Source organism: Pseudorca crassidens, chromosome 19 (assembly GCF_039906515.1).
Source record: "Pseudorca crassidens isolate mPseCra1 chromosome 19, mPseCra1.hap1, whole genome shotgun sequence".
Lineage (NCBI taxonomy): Eukaryota > Metazoa > Chordata > Mammalia > Artiodactyla > Delphinidae > Pseudorca > Pseudorca crassidens.
In genome coordinates this window covers 10,303,846-10,326,984 of record NC_090314.1, presented here as the reverse complement: position 1 = coordinate 10,326,984, position 23,139 = coordinate 10,303,846, and the positions used below count along the sequence as shown (strand labels likewise).

Sequence of the window (23,139 nt, the reverse complement as noted above, 5' to 3'; positions counted from 1 at the left end):
CCCCTGGAATGGTTGTGTGTCTCTCCCACCATCACCACCACCACCAGAAGTTCCCCAGGTAGGCTCCATGGGGCTCTGGTGCCTTGAGATGCACCAGCCAAAGGGTCCTGCAGTCAGTTGTTTGGGAAGCAAACACACACGTGTCTGCACATGCTTTGTAGATTAAAGGCTCAGAAAAGTCCTGCACTAAGGCGACTTCCTTTGTTTAAGCCAGTATTTTCACATATTTGAGCAAAATCCCCCCCCCTTAAAAAAGTATGTCCTCCTTTTATGAAGTATCTCTTAATATCCTGCAGAAAGAACACCTGTTAACGTTTACTAGAGCACTGATTCTCAAAGTGTGTTCCCTGGACCCACAGCATCTGGGAATGTGTGAGGTGTGAGGTGTGCGGTCCTGGGCCCCAGTCCACATCTATGGAATAGGAAATTGGGGTGAGGCCAGCCATGTGTTTGACGAGCCCTCCAGAAGTTTCTGATGCCTGCTCCAGCTTGAGAACCCCTTCTACTCAGGGAAGGAGGAGCAGAGAATTGAAAGGGAGGGGAAGGGCCTGAGGACTGGGGGAGGATCAGGAGGCCAGGGAGACGAGGCAGTCTGGCAGGGATGGGAGGCGGGCAGCACAAGGACCCTGGACTCTGGAGGAGACGCTGCAGCCACCCCGAAGGGCTGTTCAGCGTGCACTGCACCTGGGCACTGAGACCCCATTCTGGTTTTCTGAGATTGGATCAAGGGCAAGGCTGTATGTCTAGCGGTGTCATGAGGCTTGATGTTAAGTGACGGGGCCTTTGGAAATGCCCAGGGGGTACCACCTGAGGAGGTTCCCCAGAGCCTGTGCCGAGTGGCCAGTGCTATGCTCATGGAGGGCACCTACCCCGGCAGCTGGATTCTGCCCAGAGGGCACCTACCCTGGCAGCTGGATTCTGCCCAGAGTTCTGGGGATGTGGTAAGAACCTACAGCACCTTCCTGGACCCTAAAGCGGCTTGTCCCCAAAGACAGTGCCGGGTGGCACCTAAAACACAGGACATACGGCTTCCTGGAACAGCGGCCTTGGCCCCAGTATCAGCTTTGCCACCACACACCCATTCCTAGTCGGGTACCCCATGCAGTCACTTCACTGCTCCGGGTCTTCTTTCCCTTCTCCATCAAACAGGCTGCCCCATCCCTGGCCCTCCTGGTCGCAGGAGCTCGGGGTCCAGGCGGCACCCGTGGCCCACCCTCCTGCCTGTGCTTCCTTGCAGCCGTCCAGATCCACATCCTGAAGGCGGACAAGGCAGGGGACTGGTGGAAGTTTACGGTGAACATCATCTCCGTGTACAAGCAGGGCACCAGCCGCATCCGCCGCGGTGACCAGAATCTGTGGATCCGCTCGCGGGACATCGCTTGCAAGTGCCCCAAAATCAAGCCCCTCAAGAAGTACCTACTGCTGGGCAACGCGGAGGACTCGCCCGACCAGAGCGGCATCGTGGCGGACAAGAGCAGCCTGGTGATCCAGTGGCGGGACACGTGGGCGCGGCGGCTGCGCAAGTTCCAGCAGCGCGAGAAGAAGGGCAAGTGCAAGAAGGCCTAGCGCGGCGGGTGCGGGGGGGCGGCGGCGCGCCGGGCGGGCTGGGCGCCGGGGCCGGCGAGCGGGAGCGGGCGCCCCGCCACCGCGGCGGCGTGGACTTGGCCCGTGAGGGCTTTTCCAGCTGGGGGGAGGGTGGGGGCGGGGCCGGCGCGGGGCCCTCGGCGGCCCCGCCCCCAGCCCCGCCCCACTCCTCGCGCCCGGGCCCCGGCGGATTGAGGACGAGATTTAAGCTACCTCACGGGTCCGCTCCAGAGCAGAGAGGCGCTGCCCCCGGGGCCGGGAGGGGGGCCGGGGCAGGCGGGCGCAGCAGCGCGCAGGTGGCCCGCAGCGATGGGGAGAGAGGAGCACGCGAGGAGAACTGTGAACCCCCCAGGCCCACCGCCTGGCCACCCCCCATCCCCCTCCCCCCAACACAGAAAAACCCACACCCTTCTTCGGGAATTCCACGGGAGCCCTGCTTGTGACAACTGGGGCCCCCTGTGCAGGGGCCCGTCCCAGCAGCCTTCCCCGGGCGGCCTGTGGTCTCCACCGCGCCGCCTCGGTCCCCCCCCCCCCCCCGGCTGGGAAGCCCCCGCCCAGCTGATGGGTGGGCCCAGGGCCACCCCTGAGAAGCCCGCGGAGGTGCCTGACGGAGGCGGCATCGCGCACGCGAAACCTCCCAGAGAGCCTCCTTTCTGGCAAGCTGGAAGCGGCCCCTTCATGACATTTTCCGGGGAAGGGGCACGGGCGGGGTTTACGGCAGTGACGCTATTGTGTGATGACCTCAGCTCCCACAAGGCCCCGAGCCGTGTCCGCAGCTCGGCAGGGCCTGGAGCAAGGCCGTTGCGCCCGGCGGGGGAGGGGGCTGGCGTGCCCGAGCCGCGGGCTGGCAGGGGCAGAACCGCTAAGGTGCGGGGGCCGAGGAAGCCGTGGCCAGTGCCTGCTGCGGCCCTCACTCCTGGCTCCCCCAGAGTAGGGACAGAGGCCGCTAAGCTGGGGAAGCCTGCTGGGGCCACCCGCCGGGGCTGCCTACCTGGCTGTCCTGGTACTGCCGGGCAGCACCTTGCCCACTCCTTTCTGGTGGCCCCCGAAGATGGCCTGTCGCCTGGGGGCGCCCGCCGCACTGGCCGCACACTGCAGTCGAGGCCCGGCTCCTCTGTCAGGAATTGGGTTTCATCTTCCCTGCTGGAGTCTGGCCGCTCAGAGGGGTCAGACCAAGGATGAAGCTCGGGCCCCGTGGTCTGGCTTCCCTGCTTCGGCCCCCATCGCCCCTGCCGTTTACCGCGCACCCGCCCTGTGCCAGGCACTTTAGCCTTGCGATCTCCTGTTAGCTTCGTAGCAGCCCTGAGAGACGGGTTCTCACCCCCAGTGTCCCCGTGCAGATAAGTGGCAGAGCCGGGCTGTCTGATCCTCCGCGGTTCCCTCGCAGGCCACAGGGGGTGCTTCTGGGTGAGTCACCCCTGAGATGCTGGCCCTGGTGATGGCATCAGGCCTGGAGCACAGAGATCAGGAAGTGGGGGCAGGGATGGGCACGGTTACATCTTCAGAGGTGGCAGCCAGGGCCATGGGTGAGGCCGGGTGTAAAGTGACCCCGGGGCAGCCCCTGGAAGCCCCAGATGGCGGGCAGGCAGGCCATGGCTGATCCTAAGGTGGAGAGAGAAAGGCTGCCTGGGGGTGTTTGGAGGGATTCCAGAGATGCCCCCAGGGGCAGGGGGAAGACAGAACTGCCCTGGGAAGGGGTATCTGCCTTGCCTGAATCCAAGCCCCAGGCTGGGAGCGTAGGGACCACTCCATGCAGTTGGCCCTCCAACGCTACCCAGGGTTGTCTGAGTGCACTTAGTTGGCCCACAGGCCTGGAGAGGCCCTGCCCTGCCCAGTTACCCAGCGTCTATTCATACTGGCCCGGCTTCTCCGCCCTCCGCCCAGAAGGGCCACGGCAGCCTCACCACCTCCCACCTGAGTGGGCCCGAGTCTCAGCCCCCATCATCAGGGGCCTGCACTGGTCGTCTCTGAGGCCCCTCAGGCGCTGGAGCCAGCGGCCTGCCAAGCAGCACTGCATCTTGCTTTAAATTCAACCAGCCTCCAGCCTCGCCCTCCTGCTCGCCACCCCGAGAGCAACGTAGCTTGGTCTCTAGGAAATGTTAGGGAATGCCAGGGTGACCAGATCATCCAGCGTGGGGTGAGGATGCTGTTGGGGTATCAGTCCTTGCAGGCTGCCCTCCCCACTTCACGGATCCAGCCAGAGCCAGCCCACTGCTCCTCTGAATCCAGCCACCAATTGGGGGTGAGGACCCATCCTTGGGAAAGCACCCCTCTTCCTCCCCTCGCCCCCCCTCCCCGGGAGGAGATGGAAATAGGAATTGAGGTGCTCCGGCTTGTACAGTTAGGAAAGGATATAAAATGGAACTAGATTTTGAAGAGTGTATTAACCAGAGTTGTGATATTGTAGGTGTTTGAAGAAAAGCATACCAGAATAGTCTTTTTAGAAAAAAAAAAATTTCCAGGTTGCCCACTTTCTTACCTGCTGGGTGGTCTGGAGCCCCTGACAGCAGGGTCCCTGCGTTTCTGACACACAGTAATGCTATTGGGGCAGAGGGAAGTGGGGTGGATGGGGGCCCGCCCCTGGACTCACCTACAGGCTGGGGCTTCTGTCCTGAGCCAGCATCCTCAGGTCCTGGTCAGTGGGAGGCCCCTCACGCCCGCCTGGCACTCTGCCTCCACAGTAGCTGCAGGAAATGGGCACAGACTGGCTTGGGGTTGCCCCAGGTGGGAATGAGACTGAAATCAAGGAGACCCTGAGGGATCGGGAGATGGTTCCTTTAAGAAACTGAAAAATGTTAGGGTTTCAATGCTCAAAGGACGACTGGAGAGTGGACAAACCAGACCCATGGATGGGGTTACCGGGCCACGGTTTATGGCCACAGCCAGGCCATACCCTAGGGGTATCGGAATGTGTGCTCGTGGGGCCTCGGCCCTGCCAGAACGAAGCCAGCCCCCCTCCCCAGGGCACCACCTCCCGTCCTCCCCCCGACTCCCTCCTACGTTCGGAGTTCTGTTCACTCAGAATTGTACATGTTTAGTTGTGACCATGACATATTGTTTGGGTCGGTGTTCCTCTCCAATGCATACTAATATATTATGGTTATTATATATGAATATATTTAATGACAAGGAGAAAGTTGTGGATTTTTTAAGTTTTTTTTTTCTTTTTTTTTTTGGTTAGAGTTGTAATGGACCCAGATGGAACTTGTAACATGGGCCCCACATGATAGAACTAAATTCAGATATCAATTAAATAAACTCTTGTACACTGTTCTGTCTCCCAGTCTTTATTGGTGGCCTGAGCTACGGGTGGTCGGCCTGTGGGGAGAGAGGATGGTGAGTCCTCAGGCCATTTAAGGAATATGGCTTCTGGTCTAAAAACTCCCCAGCACGACAGAGCCCTGGGGTTTTCACAAAGCCTGAGATGGTGCCCTAACAACCCACTAAAATAAAAAAAATTAAAACAGAAACAAAAACAGGAAAAGGGCAGCTTTGCTTGGAAGGTCCTAGGGGCGGGCTGGCTCCAAGTGCGATTTGGACGGTCTCTAGTTCAGTCCCCAAGAGACCATCCCTGGGGTCCATCCTGGCCAGTCCCCAGGGCTCCGGGTCAGGGGGCCTCCAGGGGTGGGGCAGAGTGCACCTCTGAACCTCCCCATCTGACTCAGAACCTGCAAGTAGAGTTTCTGCCTTGCACGTAACCAGTTTCTTCTATGCACAACTAAGGGGAGACTCACCAGCAGAGACAACAGGGTTAGTGACGTTCAAGACTTTTCTCAAGCCATCGCTGAGGCTTCGTTCGGCGCAGGGATGGGGCCGGGGCTGGCGCCACGCAGCCACCAGGAGCTGAGCTCGCTGGCTTTCTGGAGGCTATATTTAAACTTCCAAATGGTTGTGATTTCTCTATTAAATAAACAATTCAGTCATTAGGAACATGTTGCGTTACCATGCAAAGTGGAGCCGATCGTCACCGGGAAGCTATAATTTCTGCACCCAGCTGTTGCGAAGACAAGTCTCAGCCACGCAGCCCGCCCCCGGAAGGCACGGGAAGCCTGTCCCCGCCGCGTGGAGAGCAGGCGGAGACGCTGTTCCTGCGGCGCAGGAAGGGACAGGGCTAGCCCAGCCTCCTCAGGGGGTCCGGCTCTAGGAACGGGAGGTGTGCTCTCGGAACCAGGGGTCAAAGCCCAGGTGGGTAGACCCAGGGGCGGCAGCACCGGACGCTGGGTGGGCAGGGACAGGCTACAGGCCTCAGGTGGCTGGACAGACGGAGGCGAAAGCGAGCCTTTTCTGCAGGCTTGGGCTCCCCTCAAAGCCAGTTCAGACCCAGCTGGACTATTTGCAGGATTTAAGACATCTGCCAAAGCAGGAAATCAGCCAGCTTGCTGCCAAGTCCTGACCCAAGGTGGTTGGAAAAGTCCACTTTAGAGACGGGAATGCCGAGGTACGAGGAAACCGAGAGACTCCCATCAGGGACCCGGGGGCCAGCAGAGTCTAGTCAAAAATCCAGACCCCGCTGGAGGAGAGTTCCCCGGCGTCTGGCTGGCTCTCGGGGAGGCTCCCGCATTCGTAAATCCCTACCCTCTGGCCAGAGACAGCGCCTGGGGGTGGGGGCTGCCGGCTCACGGCAGAGACGCACCTAGGTTTCCGATTCTGTTGAACAGATTGCTCTGTCTATACTCTTTTGAGACTAAATAAAGACGTTTAAGAAATACGCCAAGAAAAACTAGGCGTGGAAGGACGGACAGGGACTTCCCTGGTGGCGCAGTGGTTAAGAATCCGCCTGCCAGCACAGGTGACAGGGGTTCGAGCCCTGGTCCAGGAAGATCCCACATGCTGCAGAGCAACTAAGCCTGTGAGCTGCAAAGAAGAGTAGCCCCTGCTTGCCGCAACTAGAGAAAGCCCGTGCATAGCAACGAAGACCCAACGCACCCAAAAATAAAATTTAAAAAAAGAAAAAAAAAGGACGGACAGAGCCAGTGTGAGAAATAAAGCAATGGGTTAATCCATCCAAATACTCTTATCAGACTGGAGTCTCAACAGGACAGCAAGTCACTTCTGGAAAGAGGCAAATGCTTTCCGTTACTGGCATGGAGGTGGGAGAACTCTGAAGCCATAAGAAGCAATTAGAGGAAAGACGAGTCTTGGCCCACTTTTCAAAATAAAGGGGGGAAAACCGCACTTACCTTCAGCAGGGCTAGGCTAGAAAACCCAACTAAAGATGATCTTTCACTAATCTACACAAAGAACTCTCAGTATAAGCCCGGAACTGGAGAGGCAGGAGTACCAGCTACAGGCCGGCTGGTGGTTCTCAGAGCACTGGTCAGGAGAGAACCTGACAGTCCTTGGAGCAGAGGGGCAGTCGGGAATCCTGCAGCAGCCCCGTGCGAGGAGGGTCCAGGGCTCTGCCGGGAGCGCAGCGGAGTGTCCTGGGGCTAATGAAAACTAAGGTTTGGTTACAGTTATTAATTATAATGACATTGCAGTGGAACAAAAGTACCCGTCGTAACCAGGTATCTGGATTTCTTTATATAGTATCCAGACTTTAAATGCTTCTAATTAATCATCAGTTCAGTTAAACAGTACTTACGATGTTATTTTAATAAAGTTTACTTTCATCGAAAACGCACCCAAGGTGATGGGTCGTGCCTCTCTTCCCTACGCTTGGGGTACTACTAACTTAACTGCTCACACCACCGATCCAGAGCCCTGCCGGCCGCCTGGCACCTTGGGCCTGACGCCATTGAAGGGGGAAACCAGGCCTGGCCAAACCCAGCTGGAAAATGCCACAGGACCCCAGGGTGGCTCCTGATGTAACAACAGACCCCGAGTGGCCCATCCCAGCCGCTCGGGATGCCTCGGCAATTTGGGGCTGCCCCTCAGTTCAGAGTGGGGTGGGTATCTCCCAAAGGGGGAGCCTCCCTGCCCGGCACCACCCCAGGCCTGGACGGCAGGTCCTCAGGGTCTCACCCGACCAGCTTCTTACCCCCTCCGCTGCCTGCAGGTCCAGGTCACCCGGCTAGGAAGGGCTGGGCCACGCCCAGAGCCCACTCAGTCGAAAGAACAGAAGCGCTGTGTGCGCACATCAGCTGAGCGTTTGGCTCGGAAAGGCCTTTCCGTGTGGCCGAGCCAGGCCGCCGTGGCTCTGGTTCAAAGACCCCCCACGAGTTGCCAGGGCTCCATGCTGAGCAAGCGGAGGTGAGAAAGTCAAACAGACCTTCAGCGCCCCCTCCCGTGAGCCCCAAAGTGGGGGGCTCCAAGGAGACGCTGTTTATACAGATTTGGGGTTTGGCACAAGACTGAACGATGTGCTCTGCGGATGCCTGATCTTCTGCTAGGAGATCCGTTAGCAACCGCCCTGCCCCCGCGGAAAGTGCCTCCCAGGGCGCCTTAGGGTGCGCAGGCCCCTGGCCCCCGTCCGGCCCGGCTCCTTCGGGAGCACAGCGCCTTTGTTCCCGACACAAGCCTGCCTCCGTGTTCTCTCCTGTGCTTCCCCGTCCCGACCCCCGACAGCGTGTCTCCTGCTCACGGCTGCCCCGCTCCTGCCCTCGTCCCTGGGCCACCGCCAGTCTGAACACAGCTCCCAGGGCCTCGCCTGCTCTGCACGTGCTGGCAGCCCTGGAGGTCAGCGGGCACCGGGTCGGAAGCAGGGGGTAGGATCCTCGAGCCCTGGATGCGGAGGCCACCCGGGCCGGGGGTCGGTTGTAGGCTTGGGGTAGAGGGAGAACCCGCTGTCAGCTGGGGCCCTCGGGGTGCTCCGTGCTGCCACGTGCTGGCTCACGCGACCCTCGCAGTCAGCCCCGGAGGCAGGAAGCTGTGTTCTCTCCATTTTCTAGAGGAGGAAACGGAGGCACGGAAGGGTATCTGGCTCGCGCTCGCACTGCTGACGAGGGGCGTGGCTGTCAGCGGGTGGCACTGCCTAGCTCAGGCTCTCCGCCTCTGGGTGCCTCCCGGTCCTCTCGCTGAGCAGATCAGGTGAGTCCAGCCAGGGAGCTGCGAGCAGAGGCGACGGCTTCCCTTCTGGGCAGAGCGTTCCCAGAGTCCCCTTTCTTCTGCCACAGCCCGCGTGGCTGTCCCAGCAGCCCGGGTCTGGGCCCCCAGCCGACTTGCGTGGACGGGCAGCAGGAGGGAGGCACCGACGCTGGGGATGGAGTGAGGTTGTTCGGATTTGGGTGACTGTGACTGCAGCGCCGTCCCAGCTGGCCCGGAGCGGAGTCCAGGGCTAGACCACCTCCCAGAAGAGTGCCACGTGTCACCGCCACACACACACCAGGTGGCAGCGGGGCTGCCCAGGTGGCCTGGTAGTGACCTGGCCCCTCTAGCGGGGAACTGCTGGGAATAGGGTCACCCAGCCTTTGCGGCGACTTAACAACTGACCAAGCACAGAACCTTGACTCCCCTGACAGAGGCCTGGGGTCTGGAGCCAGGTCTTCGCTGTGTGCTGGAGTCTCCGGGTCGCCAGTCTGCAGCGCGGTCCTCCTGGTGCCTATCTCGGCTCCCCGGGGAGGGAGGATGCGGTGAGATGGGTCAGGTCACGCCTTCTGGAGAGCAGCCGCCCACAGTCTCTAAGAAATCCACAGGAGACCCCCCAGGACTCCCCTCCCAGCTGCCCGATCTCTCCTCTTCCAGGGAAATTTTGTGCTTGGAAACTGCCCTAGTTTCTCATCACCAATTCTTTCCCCTGGAGCCACAGAGCGCAAAGCATGGCCCGCCGGCCCGGCCCGCCTTCCGCGTGGCCAGGAAGGCGGGCACGAAGCTTGGCCCGCTGCCCCTTCCAACCCAGACTCACCGCCGCTCCCGCGGGCCCGGCACCCTTCGCAGGCCTAGCCCACACGTCTGCCCTTGCCATCACGCACGTGCACACGTGTGCAACGCGTGCAGTACACACACACACACAAGGTTGTCAGGGCCAGTTTAGGAGCCAAATCAAGGTACTGTTCTCCTCCCTGCATAATCACACCTTCCTCTGAACCCTAAACGCTACCTTCCTGCCTGATCACATTCATCAGACTCGATTCCGGCTGCGTACAGGACGTTTCAGCCTGGGAAGATGGGTTTACTACACCGAGGGAGGAAACAAGAACGTGCTTCTGGGTCTGAAGGTGGTTCCTAAAGCAGAGTCCTGAGCTACTTCACCAGGAGGAGTGGCGAGCCTCGGGGGGGGGACGCGGGCAGTGAGGCGGGCGGCAGTTGCCCAGAGACACGTGCCTGCGCGTGTCTCCTTCCTCCCTCCTGGACACACGTGGCCTTGTCTGTTCACTGGTCTCCCACATGGGCACGACTTCCCCGAGCAGACTAGACACTCGAGGTCACAAGCTGCGTAGGAATTCGCCATCGTCCCCCCAGGGCGCCCAGCACGCTGTGGGGTGGCCGGACTCCATCAGCAGCCACAGGGCAGTGACCACTGAGGGACCCTGGGCTAGCAGCCCAATGACCAAGGCAGAACCCACGAGGGCCACACTGCCCAGTACCCCGGCAGCTCTCTGGAGCTGCCACACGATCTGCCTTTGCTGAAGCAACGCACGTCAGGAGGTCAGAGCTTTGGGGGTATTTATTGAGTGGCTTTCGGGCAGCAAGAGGATGCTGAACTTGACTCCATCACCGGCAGGTGTCCCGGCTGTGGTCCCTTGACGGCCACTAGTCAGTAGGCCAGACTGCAACGACCACAATAGCCACGAGCAGCAACAGAATCACCATTATCATCCCTGAAAAACAGAAGCATACGAGACCCCCTATGAGGACTCACACCAGACGAGCATCACCCATCCCGTGAGACATCTTCTGGGAGACAGTGGATGCAGCTCTCCAGGGAGCCCCGGTGTGGGGGGGCTGTCAGCGGCCTCTGGTTGTGCAGGCTGCGGAAGGGAGGGGCTCCAGGGACACCGGAGAGTTGCCATCTCGCCACCTCGAGAGCTGTGCCGGAAGAGTGCCCGCGTTCCTGACCTGCTGGGGCCTCCCCTTTCAGGCCCCCGCTCCGGCTTCTGTGCACAGCTCGGCCCCGTTTTCTGTGTGCATTGACGAGGCCTTGATAAAGCAAAGGGCTTGGTGTCTATGAAGAAATACTGATTCCAGAATCCACTTTCTCCCCATCCACATGGCTTTAGCTTTCCTTCTTGAGCCCAAGATACTTGGCACCCCTCCGTAAAAAATTCTGAGAGACAGACTTTTTCTTTAAGTTTTTTTATATTAACACTTTCTAGTTTCACTTCCTCAACTTCTTGTCTGCGGACCACAAAGGAGAGCATCGGCCCTCCCGGCCAGTCTGCTCCCTGTGTCCAGCTCTGCCCGCCAAGCCCGCCCCGTCTCCCCCAGCTGACGCGGCTGGACTCACAACGCCCATCCCTGCACCGCTGACGAAGAGGGAGGGCCCAGGAGGACTCGGCCCCTTCCCCCGACGCACTCACTGCCTTCCACGCTGACTTCCCTGGTGGGTGATGAGTGCCTCCTACACCCTGGAGGCCAGCACGGCGGTGGCGTGTCAGACACAGGGCCCGGCCACGATGGCGCAAGCGCTCGCTAAATGAAGGCCCCGAGAGGGGAGTGAGGAGATGAGGTGAAGCATGTGAAAATGCTCTACGAGTAACAGGGGAGTCAGGGTCACGTGGCGGTTTGGCCCCCAGGACTGCCCACCTCAGACTGAGGAGCTGTTTCGGGAAAGCTCAGGGTCGCCAGAGTTCAGCAGCTTATTCTCTTACAGGAAGCCGTTAACGTTATTGATCTTATTGGCTACCAGATAACCACTGGCCACGTCAGGCTTCCAGAGCTTAAGAGCCACATGTGGCCAATGGCTACCCTATCAGACAGACACCAGAGAACATCTCCATCTTCACAGAAAGTTCTGCTGGACAGAATGGACACAGCGTGTGGAGTTCTGATGATTCTATTTACGGCTGCATCGCCAGCTTTCTGCAACGGTGCCTGGTGTGGAGACTTAAGACACAATCGTTGAATGAATGAGTGAACAGCCGCTCAAGGTGTTTTCGACACTCACGCCACACTTGGACAGCTCCCCACGTTGGGAATTCTGCTTCCCCTTCTTCTTGAGTCAGTTTTGTTAAATTATATTTTTCTGGGAAATTGCCCATTTTTTCTGCGTGTCCAAAAGTACTGGTATAAGATTGTTCATTATATTCTCCTATAATTTAAACACTGCTGTATCTCAGTCCTTTTTATTTCTCACACCACCTGTTCATGCATCCATTTTTTTCCTCTAGCCTTGCCACAAGTGTGCCTCTTTCTTAAAAATATTTATTTTGGGCTACATTGGGTCTTCGTTGCTGCACATGGGCCTTCTCTAGTTGCAGCGAGCGGGGGCTACTCTTCATCACAGTGCTCAGGCTTCTCATATGCAGTGGCTTCTCTTGTTGTGGAGCACGGGCTCTAGGCGTGCAGGCTTCAGTAGTTGTGGCACGCAGGCTCAGTAGTTGTGGCGCACGGGCTCCACGGCATGTGGGATCTTCCCGGACCAGGGCTCAAACCCACGTCCCCTGCGTTGGCAGGCGGATTCTTAACCACTGCGCCACCAGGGAAGTCCCTTGTGCTCTGCTTTATATAACCCATGAGCTAAGAGTGGTTTTTGTATTTTTACCGGGTTGTCAAAAAAGAAAAAGGAGATGCGTCACACTGTCTGGGGTCTGCAAAGCCTAACGCATTTACTGGCTGGCCTTTCACAGAATCTACCAACCCTGTTCTGTGTCACTGTGGCCACGGATGGTCTCACTTAGGTGCTGGTCTCTGGCTCTCCCTCCATTTCTTTCATCTGGGATTTCCTTTCTTCCTTGTAAATTCAGCCATCCGTTAGCGCTCTAGGGGGGGTTGTAATATTTCATCTAGCATTTCAAGATGCTTGTAGTAAGGCGGTGGGGGTGTGTGTGGCTGTTGAGTGAACATTCTCTCAGCCCACCTTCTTGCCAGAGCAGAAGAACACATCTTTTCATTCATTTCTGCCTCCAGAAACATCGCCAGGCTGACTGGAGGCTCCGCCTGGGCAGGAATCCCACTGCTTCCTGGCTGGGGGCAAGGTTTACATTGCGTAACATTTTTCCTTAAAAACAGTGAAAACGAGGGAAGCAGACAGACCGAGGTGAAGCGCCAGGGGCCACTGCTGGCCCTCCGGAGCCCAGGCTTATCCTAAAGCCAAGGGGGAGGACTGCGTTTCTGAGGAAAGGGGAGAAGACGGGCTGAGAGGTGGCTCAGGAAGAAGTCCTGCCGCCGACGCGCAGCCAGGATTGGGGCTGCGAGGGCGCGTGGGGCTGAGAGGCTGCCTGTGCGGCCCGGGTTCCGGATCAAGGCTGCGATGGCCCAAGGGGAGGCCCATATGAGTGGCCCTGAATTTTCAAATCAGGGCGATTATGAGAAAAGCAGGACAAAGAAATCAAGAGCGGTAACTGGCTGGGAAGGAGCAACCATACATCGGGTTTGAGTTTCTACGCATGGTCTGATGGAAGCAGCCTCAGGCATCATAGTCACCACCATCTCCTGCTTGGGTCACTGCAAGCACTGACCAGCCGCTCCCTTTACCCAATCCTTTCCCCACAATTGAGCTGGAATGGAAATCAGATCAGGTTGCTTCCTGGCTCAAAACGGTCCAACGGCTTAGAATCCCCACTCCTCATGGCATTTGAAGGCCCTGCGTCATCTGCCCCCTGCGACCCGTGAAGCCACACGGTGTCCTGTGCTCGGGCCATCCTGACTTCGGTTCTTCCAACGTGCCCTGCACCCTCCTGCCTCCCGGCCTGGACCCGTGCTGTCTTTCCTGCCCCTCTCAGTCTAATCCCTGTTCATCCTCTAAAACTCAGCATCAGTTTCCCATCCTCCAGGAACTCCTTCGTGACCTGCAATGGACCGTGTTCCTTCTGTCTCTGCAGTGACCCTTCTTCAACCATGATTTGGGTCCTCAGTCAGTTACTATCTACATCCGCCACTGGCACGTGAGCGTCTATGGCAGGGACTGTGTTCACCACCACGTCCCCTGTGCCTGGGGCAGGGCCTGGCACACGGAAGAGGCACGAGACATTCTTTTTGCTATAAACCAATAAATGCATTGAGTATCTGGAAGGAACATCAGGCACCAACGAGAAGGACACAGAAGAGGTAAAGCAACGGGGAGAGCGGAGCTAGGAAAACGCGTTGAGTCCAAGAGAAAGATGGTCAATCCCAATTACAAACCCCGCAGAGACCCCAGGGGGATGGGGAAAAGCTCCCGCACTTCGGAGACGGTTCACAGCGCCGCGTGGGCTGTGTGGAGGCCCTACGGGAACCATCGTCAATACGGTGATTCCTCTTTCAGCCGCTGATTATTCTACCACGGAAACCGTGAGTTCTACAAATGGTGCCACAGGAAAGGTACGACGGGGTCCACAAGACCTGTGAAACATGAAACGCCCTTCACCTGCTGACACCAGAGACCGTAACTTGATAATATGTGATAAACTTGGTTTCTTGTCCAAAGATGAAAAGTGGGACTTTGAGATCAACGACAAATAAGACTGACATTTCAAACCCTTTCAGAGCAAACGGGTCCTCTGGGTAGGAGGTTTCCAGCAGGTTTAAGTAAACCGGGCTGCGCGCAGGGTCAACTGAGGAAGTTATTCTGAGGAGGCAGGTGACAGGGATGAGCCAAAGCCAGCTGCAGCCCTGTGGATTCTTTTGGGTCAAAGAGTAGAGCTTGGGCTTTTCTGGGATGTGAACACAGCTCTAGCACCTTCCTTGAATGGAGTCTCTCCCCTCTGAAGGATGCTTCGGAAAGAGAAACCAAGGGTCTTTTCAAAGCCAGGGAGAGCTGAGCCGCGGCGTGCGTGGCCTGTTCAAAGCGGGCCAGGTTGCCTTGCTCGAGTCTCAGCAACAGGTAATTCTTGTCTGTTTTTTTATGAGGAAACTGAAGTTCTAGAAAACTAACTCTCTTACCTAATGCCCCACAGCTGGTGAGAGGAAGAGCTGGGATTGGAATCCAGGTGGGATGGAGCCCTCGGGCCAGGCTCTTACCCTTTCTTACCCCTGGGGCCCGTCTTAGGGGTGGGGGTGGGGATCCTGATTCCCGACACAGCACGGGGTTTATTGGAGAGAGAGAGAGAGGCCCAGGTGTCTTTGGGCTGGAAAACTGAGATAAAGAGTTTCTTCTCTTTTTTTTTTCCTTTTCCCATTTCTTTCCTTCTTCCTTTGGGCAACTTTTTATAGTGGGAAAATTGAAACAAATACAAGAGCAGATGGGAGAGTCTAAGGAGCTGTGATGAACTCTCACCACTCAGCTTTAACAGGGGTGGGTTCGTGGCCGATCTGGTTTCATCTATACCCCCACCCGCTCCCTGTCCCTGGTGTATGTTTTGGAAGCAACTCCCACACGTTTCATCTACAGATACTTCAGTAAGTATCACCAAAAGGCATCATCAGAAAATCCACCACATCACCACCACGCAACACACAGAGGGATTGCTATTCCTTAAAGACAGAGGCAGGGAAGAGCCCCCAACACTTCAGATATAGGAAGGTAGTTCCAGCTTAGAGGACGAGGGAGACCAAGCCACCGATGGCCACTGGCCACGGGAAGAACAGGAAAAGCATTCCGTCATGTGTGACAGAGAGAACTTCTTTCTCTTGCCTCCGAGTAGGGCTTAAACCTCAGGGGGTCTAGTCATCCATCCCCCGCCCCTGCCCCCGGCTAAGGAAATGTTGGACATTTCAGACCCAGGAAAGACAGTGGAACTTCTGGGAACCTACCAACTTCTGAAACAATGAATGCTCTTTGCCCCCAAACCCAGCACACAAACACCGGGCGAGGCTGCGGACGCCGGCAGCCTTCCTGCACACATCACTCAGCTCTGCGCGGGGCCTGCTGGCACCTGGCAGGGCAGAGTTTCCCTTCCAATCCCCAAGTGCCCCTTTCAGGGGCAGGCCTGGGATGCCAGACTTCCAAGAGTGGGAAAAAACCGTCCGTTTCCTTTGGTCAGTTTACCAGATAAGTATTACTCAACCACTTATAATATTTACAAGTCCAGCTCATGGCAATTACCAAAAGATGTAAGAAAAACTCCTTTGCAAACAGGGAAAGGATGTGAAACACGGTCTCTCAGGGACAGTGTTGTGTTTGCTGAAGATTGTCCATCGGGATTCATGGTCCATATTTTTTCCAGTGAAACACTGGAAACCAGCAAATTACGGAGGCTGTGATGCCAACACCTCTGCCACAGTGGAGTGTGGGTAACGGCTCCTAATGCTCACTGATGATGGGGGGGAGGAGGGGAGAGGAGTGAGGAAGGGGAGAGGGAGGGGAGGAGGAGAAGGGAGGGGAGAGGAGGGGGGATGGAGGGGAGAGGAGTGGGGGAGGGAGGGGAGAGGAGTGGGGGAGGGAGGAGAGAGGGGGAGGGGAGGGAGGGAGAGAGGGGGAGGGGAGGGAGGGGAGGGAGGGGAGGGGGAGGGGAGGGAGGGGAGGGGGAGGGGAGGGAGGGGAGGGGGAGGAGTGTGGGATGGAGGGGCGAGGTGGCGGGAGGGAGGGGGATACAAAGGCCAGTTTTATGGAAGCCTTTTTATCTGGTTTTTGCTCATCACAAGGAAAGCCATACTGGCTGCCAGCTGTGGTTGGCTGTTTGGAACCAAACTGTATATCCTCCTATTGTCTGCTTTGTTCTTCACACTGGAAGGATCAGGGCCCACAAACAGCTCTCACGCAGCCTCTGAGGACCCACAGAGGACATTTAAGAAAGGCCCCCGAGCTGTTTTCGCCAGCTGTGCCCATCGATACGTGGCATTTGCGTATGTATTGACCGGGTTCTCACTGATCACACAGATCTTTCTGCAGCAGGCTCCTGAGCTGAGGGAGGGAATCGCAGAAGAAGAGACAAAACTGGAATATTGGCTTTCAAAAGTTCATGTAAATGTTCCCTTTAATCCCCTTACTAGGCAAATATGCTGAGAAAAGAGTAGAGGCCGTGCAGAGACGGTGAACATATTGACATTCTGACTTTCTAACTGAAGGGCTGAAGAGTGGCAGTTTCCCTTGAGCTCACCCCTCGGCCCACACCTGCCCACTCGGGAGCCGTGTTTGCGTCTAGTCGGCCGCGGGGCGCGGGCACGGGCCGCCTTCCTCCAGCCCACCTGGCGACTCGGCTGGGCTGGGGGCCCGCGTTTGCACAGACACAGTGCGGAGACCAGCCTCTGTTCTCTCCCTGCTCGTGAATCTATTTCACACCACAGTTCCACATTTGAATTTTCCCCAAACTGTGCTTTCATCAAAATACTGTGCAAAAGTCATCTCTGATTTGCTGATTCTGGTTCTTTTCTTATCTGGCACTCAGCCCATCCCGCCAGGCTCTCCTTTCTCCGCTGGCGGGTAAACCTTCCTCTGCGGCTCCAGCGGGCTCCCCCATCCCCTCAACAGACCTTCCACCCATCATCCTGCCTCCTCTGCTTGCACCCTCATCCCTTTCGCACCCCACCCCAGGGCGGAGTCCACTTCCTCCACAGAGACCTCTCCACCCACAGAGACCTCGCCTCCCTGGGGTCAGAGAGGCGCTCACAGCCAGGCCACTGCTCTCCAATGACTGGCCTCCATCTTTCAATTCTTATCTTACTTATTCACGCTTCTTTCCTTAGGTCACAGGGTCTCCAAAAGCAGGCACCGTGCGGTCTGATGTGGCGGAAGCGGCACTGGTTTGGGGACTCAGGGAGACCTGACTTCAAACATGTCCACTTTCTAGCTATGAAATGTCAGGCAAGTTCCTTAACTCTGAGTTCGGTTCCACCATCTGTAGAACAAGCCTAAAAATATCAACTTCCTAAGCTTGCTGCGAGGATTCAATAAAATGAAGGATATAAAACTTGTAGATCGTAACTGGCGCTCCATAAATGGCGGCTGTGAGGACAGTGATCTTGACCCCGTACAACCCACGGCCCCCAACCGGTGCCTTGCGCGCGTCCGATGAGCAAGCCGGCCCCCTGGCTTAACAACAGAAATAAAAGGCCATTCGTTCCAGAAGAGAAGGAAGAGGGTCAGAAACAGGGGAACGCCTGGATGGCATTTAGTTGAGAACCAGCCCATCTCTAGCCGAGGCCCGGGGGCGATGACGGGGGCATCCAGGAAAGGTGGGACGCGAGTATCTGGCAGCATCCCTGTCGGTTATTAGCCACAGGAAGGGCGGCTGTGCCGGGCGAAACACTGGCTGTGGGCACCAGGCGAGAGAAGCCACGGGAAAGTGAAATGTGAAAGGCCTTGGAGGAAGGGCAGGGCAAGGGTGTGCGCTGAGGACAGGGTTGCCGGCAGCAGAGGGAGACGGTGAAAGCACGCCCAAAGGGGGACCCAGACGGTGTGCAGGGGCCCAAGGGAGCTCCAGAGACGTGCCCAACATCGGGAGACATCCCACCACGCGGGGGGATGGGCAGAGCGGGACTCGGGGGCCGGGGAGCCTGGACACTCTAGCTGTGGTGGCACGAATGATGATGATGATGATGAAAATGACAGCATGGCAAGAAGTACAAACGTCAGAGCTCCCGTTCTGCCACAGGGCACACGTGCTCAGATCCCAATATTCTTCTCACCGTCGGGCAGAGAGCTGGTAGAACAACAATTTCCCCCAGTCTCTGCGTGAGAAAGTCGGGGCTCAGGGGTGAATGAGAGCCCGTGAGGGCGGGAGGAGCCGCAGGACCGGCTGGGATGGAGCGTCAGGGTGGGAGGAGGCAACCTGGGGGCCCTCGGAGGTCCTGCCGCGTGAGGGGGAATGCCAGGGCTTGTGAGCCAGCCGTGATGGCACAGCCCCTCAGAGAAATCCATCAGAGGGCAAAGAACATGCCTAGGATGTGCCTGTGTTTCGGTTCTGACTGAAAACAAAGAAAACTGGAATTGCACAGATCTTAACTTTCCCAGGGCTTTATGTCACGCCGACGGAATGTGTCTGTGACGGCGTTTGTGTCTCTGCCTTTCGACAAGGTCACAGCCTACGCACACGGCGCCGGGCACAGGGAGGACTTGCCGACCCCAGCCCGGCCCCTTGCTGGCCCGTGCAAGCTGGCCGCTCGATGCCTCCATGTTCCACGTCCACAGGGCCGACACACGTGTCCCCAGGCTGCGGGAGGGTTACGTGACGTTCCCCGGCCAAGGGCCTGGCACACACGGGTGCTGACACTGCCTCCATTCTGGAAAGTACCAGCTTCCTGAGGGTGAGAGCTGGGGTCTTCTCCGAAATGAGTTTTTGGAGGGATGAACCTGGTTCCCCTGAGTGTGCCTGGGCTGGATTTGTGCTGGGGTGACGTGGGAAGGGGAGAGGCACCCTCCTGGCGCTGGCATCTCCCCCTGTCCTCTGAGGGCCCAGGCCCCGGATGAGCACCCCATTTCAATGCGGACAGGAGGTCCTGCTTTGTGTAAATAGAAAAACTCGACAAGAAGCAACTCTGAAGAGCAGGAAGCTGACTGGGGGGAGGAGAGCGGTGCAGAGACACATCTGGGGGCCAGAGGCAGCGCGGTTCTCAGCAGGAAGCAGGGAGGGTGACCCGAGAGGAGGTGTGGGGAGGAGGGAAAAAGGACTTGCCTAGAAACAGGAAATTAAAAAGAATTAGGACTGCAAGAGACAGGGCAGAGGAGCCGGATGGAGGCCCAGTGAAAGGCAGGCTCACGGGGTCTGGGCTCCAGGAATGAGGGCCTTGCTGGGCGTCAGGTGGCCCTGTCACAGCCATGGGAGTGGTGAGGCTGACACTCGGCTCGTGGACACCCAGCATGAGGACCTGAGAGCGCATCTCCCTGGCCCGGGGCAAATCAGGTCCCAACGGAGGGGTCAGACTTGCTGGTCAAGTGCCCTAGCCGAGGGCACCGCCCAAGCGAGTTAGATTTACCCACACCAGAACCAAACTCAACACAATCTACTGAGTCCTCATTGCGGGTCAGGTCCGACAGGGCAAAGATGCACGTCATCTCTTTACGGGTCTCCCGGTCTCATGAGAAAGGCAGAAAATCGACCCACCCCTGCCTCCCCAAAACAAAACTAAAACCCCCCGCAGAAGACACCGTTCCCTGGAGGGGCTGTGTAAAAACTCAGCCATTACTGTTGCTTCCTGCACAGAAAGTGCTGACTAGTTTCTAGGTCCCATCTTTGTTCTTAAAGCGTTACTCATTTCCCGTCCCTGAGATAAGTTCAGCCCGGCAACTGCCCGGCCATAATTCAACAGGATTCACCTGTAAGCAGATGACCCTTCATATCAGCAGATTATGAGTTGTCGAGTCAATCACTTAATGCCAATTCTCCGGCGCACCGACATTCGCTAAGCAACACCCTCTCACTGTGCTGCACTGGTACCCCTGGGAATGTGAACCCGGCGAGAGTCTGGCAGAAACTCAAGTGTCTCTGAAAACACGGTCGGGAGCTCGGTTATGGACACCTTGTTCTGACAGTTCCCTCTCGATGAAGGATCAGAAGGTTTCTGTGGCTCCAGTCAGGCTATGGATTCACCATTGCAAACCCCTTCGTTTGGGCCCTACGGACTGGGAGGCATCACCTGGCATCAATTAGGGACAACGGGCAAGGTGACAGGAAGGCGCTGCTGCTCAAGTCCTAACTCAGGTAGAGAAACGCAGGGAGGGGCGGCCATCAGGAGGACGCTTTCTCAATACATCAAATGCTTACCCATCTGCTGTGTTTTGTTTAAAGCAAATCATTTGGCCAAGATGCAAAGGCTACTCGGTGGTAGATGTGAACTGAGTGTCTGCGTCTCAAACCTCAAAGGAACATATTATTGGCAGGGGAGGAAGCAGCGGCCATGGCTGTTCAACTTGCTCCTACAGACACAGCTGGTGGGTCTAGCGGTGGAGCCAGTGAGGCGAACCAGGCTTTCTTCTCCAGGAATTTTGTGACTTTGGACTGACAGAGTTGGGGTTCAGCCACCGTCAAGGGGACGCTCCGGAGGGGTACTCTACCAACTCCGGCTGGAAGGTCCCAGGCCTGCCCATCTTCTGACCCTTCCTGAGACTTGGTTGGCCCCATCATCCCTTAGATTCTTGCAAGTAACCCAACGTCGTTCAAATAAATTACATGTTCTTTAACCTAAACGAGCCAGAGTCATTTCCCCTTACTTGTAACCAAGATCCTTCAGTAAAGATACCATCAGTGAGAACAACTATTCGTCTCTAATTATTTGTAAAAGTATCAGCGTCACACGAGAACAACTTCGCCTTCCTGGCTGAGCGCTGGAAGGACGGTGCAGAGGCGTAGCTCCCGGGAGCCTACCGTCTTGTCCTGCATCTAGCAGCTTACTCTGAATGGGCCGAGGTCCCACTTGAAACAGCTGTCACCATTAAGAGACCAAACTCTTCCCTTTCACAGGCACATATCCTATCACCTTGCAAGTATCCTCTGATTCACTAGAGATGTCCCGAGGAATCAAAGGGAAGAAAAGCTGCCCTCAAGTTCTCGGGCAAGAGGTATTTAGAGCAAAGGGCAGGGCAGGAGAGGCCCCGCTGTAAACAAGGCTAACAAGGACACCGTGGATGGGGTGAACTAGGTGTTCAGAGCCTCCCCCTTGGGGACCCCTCCTCCCCAGACACACCGTGTAGGGCCCACGGGCCGTCTGGATCCAGCAGGTCCCAGGCGAGCACACATTGTTCCTGCCACCACAGTCCTAACAAGAGCCACCTGTGCCACCATTACTGCTGCTGGGCACGCGTACCCTTTACACACGTTACACACGGAGCCGGCTCCGTCAGTGTTTAATCCGCAAATGAAACAGATGGTCCCTGCTCCCGATTTGGCGAGGAAAGCAGAAACAACGCCGATGCCCTCTGGGTTCTCTCTCTCTCGGCTTCTGATTTATTTAACAAACATTGATAGAACATGTGCAGGGTACCAGGCACTGGGGATACAGCAACGAACAAGACAGACAGACGTTCCTGCCTTCACTGAGTTGCTATCTGTGAGAGTGAGTGTGTGTGTGTGTGTGTGAGTGTGAGTGTGTGTGTGTGTGTGTGTGTGTGTGTCGGCGCAGCAGCTGAAGACAGACCAAACCCCAAAGCTAGAAGGGGTTAAGTGCTAGAAAGGGAACACAGCCCATCTCTTCCTATCCTACAGGCTAAGGGGGGGCTCAAAGGCACACTCTCCTCTCCCTCAGCTTCCAGGAGCACATGGGGGAGGGGGTACTGATACCTTCCAGAAACCGGCCACGGTGGGATCTGGAAACACATTGCAGGTGAGATTAAGGTGCCTTCCTACATGGCATCAGGAAACTGCTATCCCTGAATGTTAATAATATGTAAGCTTAGAAATAACACATGACGAGAGTTTGCTGGAATGAAGGGTGATGTAATGACAAGTGGAAACAGAAAGGGGACTTATTGTGGAGTGTAGAAAAGGCGAGCTGGAGAGGAAGGACTTGCCAGGGCAGGGGGACCCCGGCCAGTGTGCTCCGTCACTGCTTGGTCTGCGGGGAAGTGCGGTCCGGGTGACTAGGCAGCGCACTGCTGCTTGGGTGGCCAAGCGTCCTCGGGGGGCCGGTTTTGACAATTCCATGCCCCAGTGGAAAGTGTGCTTCTTAAACAGAGGTCTGTTGCCTTGACCAGGGGCCCTCTCACTTTACAGAGTGCTGGCCACCAGCTGGGGGCTGAAGTCGAGAGGAAGCCAGGGGGTGGTGGTAGGAATCGGATGACAGAGTAGACACAAGATGTCACCCGAAGTTTGGGAGGAGCCGGTTCAATCCATTTTGGCTGACGTGGGGATGGCCAGCACTGTTCCTGGGGCTCTGGGTGGAGAGTCACTCTGTGTCTTGGAGGCCGTATCGGCCCCCTGCCTAGTCTCAGCATTCCTTTGGCCCCCAAGGTGACAGGGACTATATATAACCAAGAGCCACAGTGGGGAGGGCAGAAGGAAGACGACTGCTAAGAGCCGGGGCAGGAAAGAAAAATAAGGGCTGAGGAGAGCAGCAGAGGTGGTCCTTTAGCTTGAAGAGCCGAGTCTTTTACCAGAGAACCAGAACATATGTCCTGGTTCCTCAGTTTGGCTGTGAAGCCCGTCCCCAACATCGAGGCAGAAAAACGAGCCCTACTGTGATCTGACGGTCACCCCTGCTTTCAAGTGATCACCGCTAAGTGATCGTAAGCTCTCTGTTCCATTACCCCCCAGCACCGTGCGTGTCACTTCCCAGTGGTGCAGCAAAGGGATGGAAGACGAGCGTGTACACGCGTGTGCGTGAACACACGCTTTCCCTCCTTGGGAGGCCGCAGAATGTAACAGCCAGAGCTGCACGTGGGCTGAGACGCCAGATGGCTTGCGTTCAAATCGCGGCTCTGTCGCTTGGGGAAGGAACCCAATCCTCTGAGCCTGGAATCAGGAGAATGCTAACCCTGAGCTCCCCGAGTTGTCATGGAGACGCAACAAGCGCGACCTGGCCCACGGCATGTTCTCAATTGACACTGGTTGCTGTTGTCACCTACTGGAGACTGCCTTCGCTACGAACGTGGCACTCACGGTCCTCAACCTTTGGACAGAAGGCCCTCTGGCCTGCCCCGTCCGTGACCCCTGAAGCCTCCAGTGCTGTCCACATCCCCCCACCAATGCACGCCACCAACACGCAGGAGAAAGGGGCCTCCAAGGG

The 23,139-nt window shown here is 57.1% G+C and overlaps 2 protein-coding genes across 3 annotated transcripts in view; one reads left to right on the top strand and one right to left on the bottom strand.

Moving 5' to 3' along the window:
* NTN1 (netrin 1) overlaps positions 1–4,855 on the top strand; it is a 188,004-nt gene extending 183,149 nt beyond the window's left edge. The window contains exon 7 of the mRNA XM_067715431.1: positions 1,238–4,855. Coding sequence (XP_067571532.1) covers positions 1,238–1,566 — 329 coding nt within the window. The 3' untranslated portion in view covers positions 1,567–4,855. The remainder of the gene's footprint in view (positions 1–1,237) is intronic.
* Positions 1–23,139, bottom strand: part of STX8 (syntaxin 8) — a 251,695-nt gene that overhangs the window by 980 nt on the left and 227,576 nt on the right. The window contains exons 8-9 of one of the 2 annotated variants that reach the window (XR_010937415.1): positions 900–5,484; positions 2–865 (exon numbers count right to left, since the gene is read on the bottom strand). Coding sequence is in view for 1 of the 2 variants with exons in the window: in XM_067715432.1 (XP_067571533.1) it covers positions 10,216–10,283 (68 nt within the window). In the remaining variant the exon portion in view is untranslated. Of the gene's footprint in view, position 1; positions 866–899; positions 5,485–10,111; positions 10,284–23,139 lie in introns of those variants that run through there. The other variant, XM_067715432.1, reaches the window with a different exon arrangement.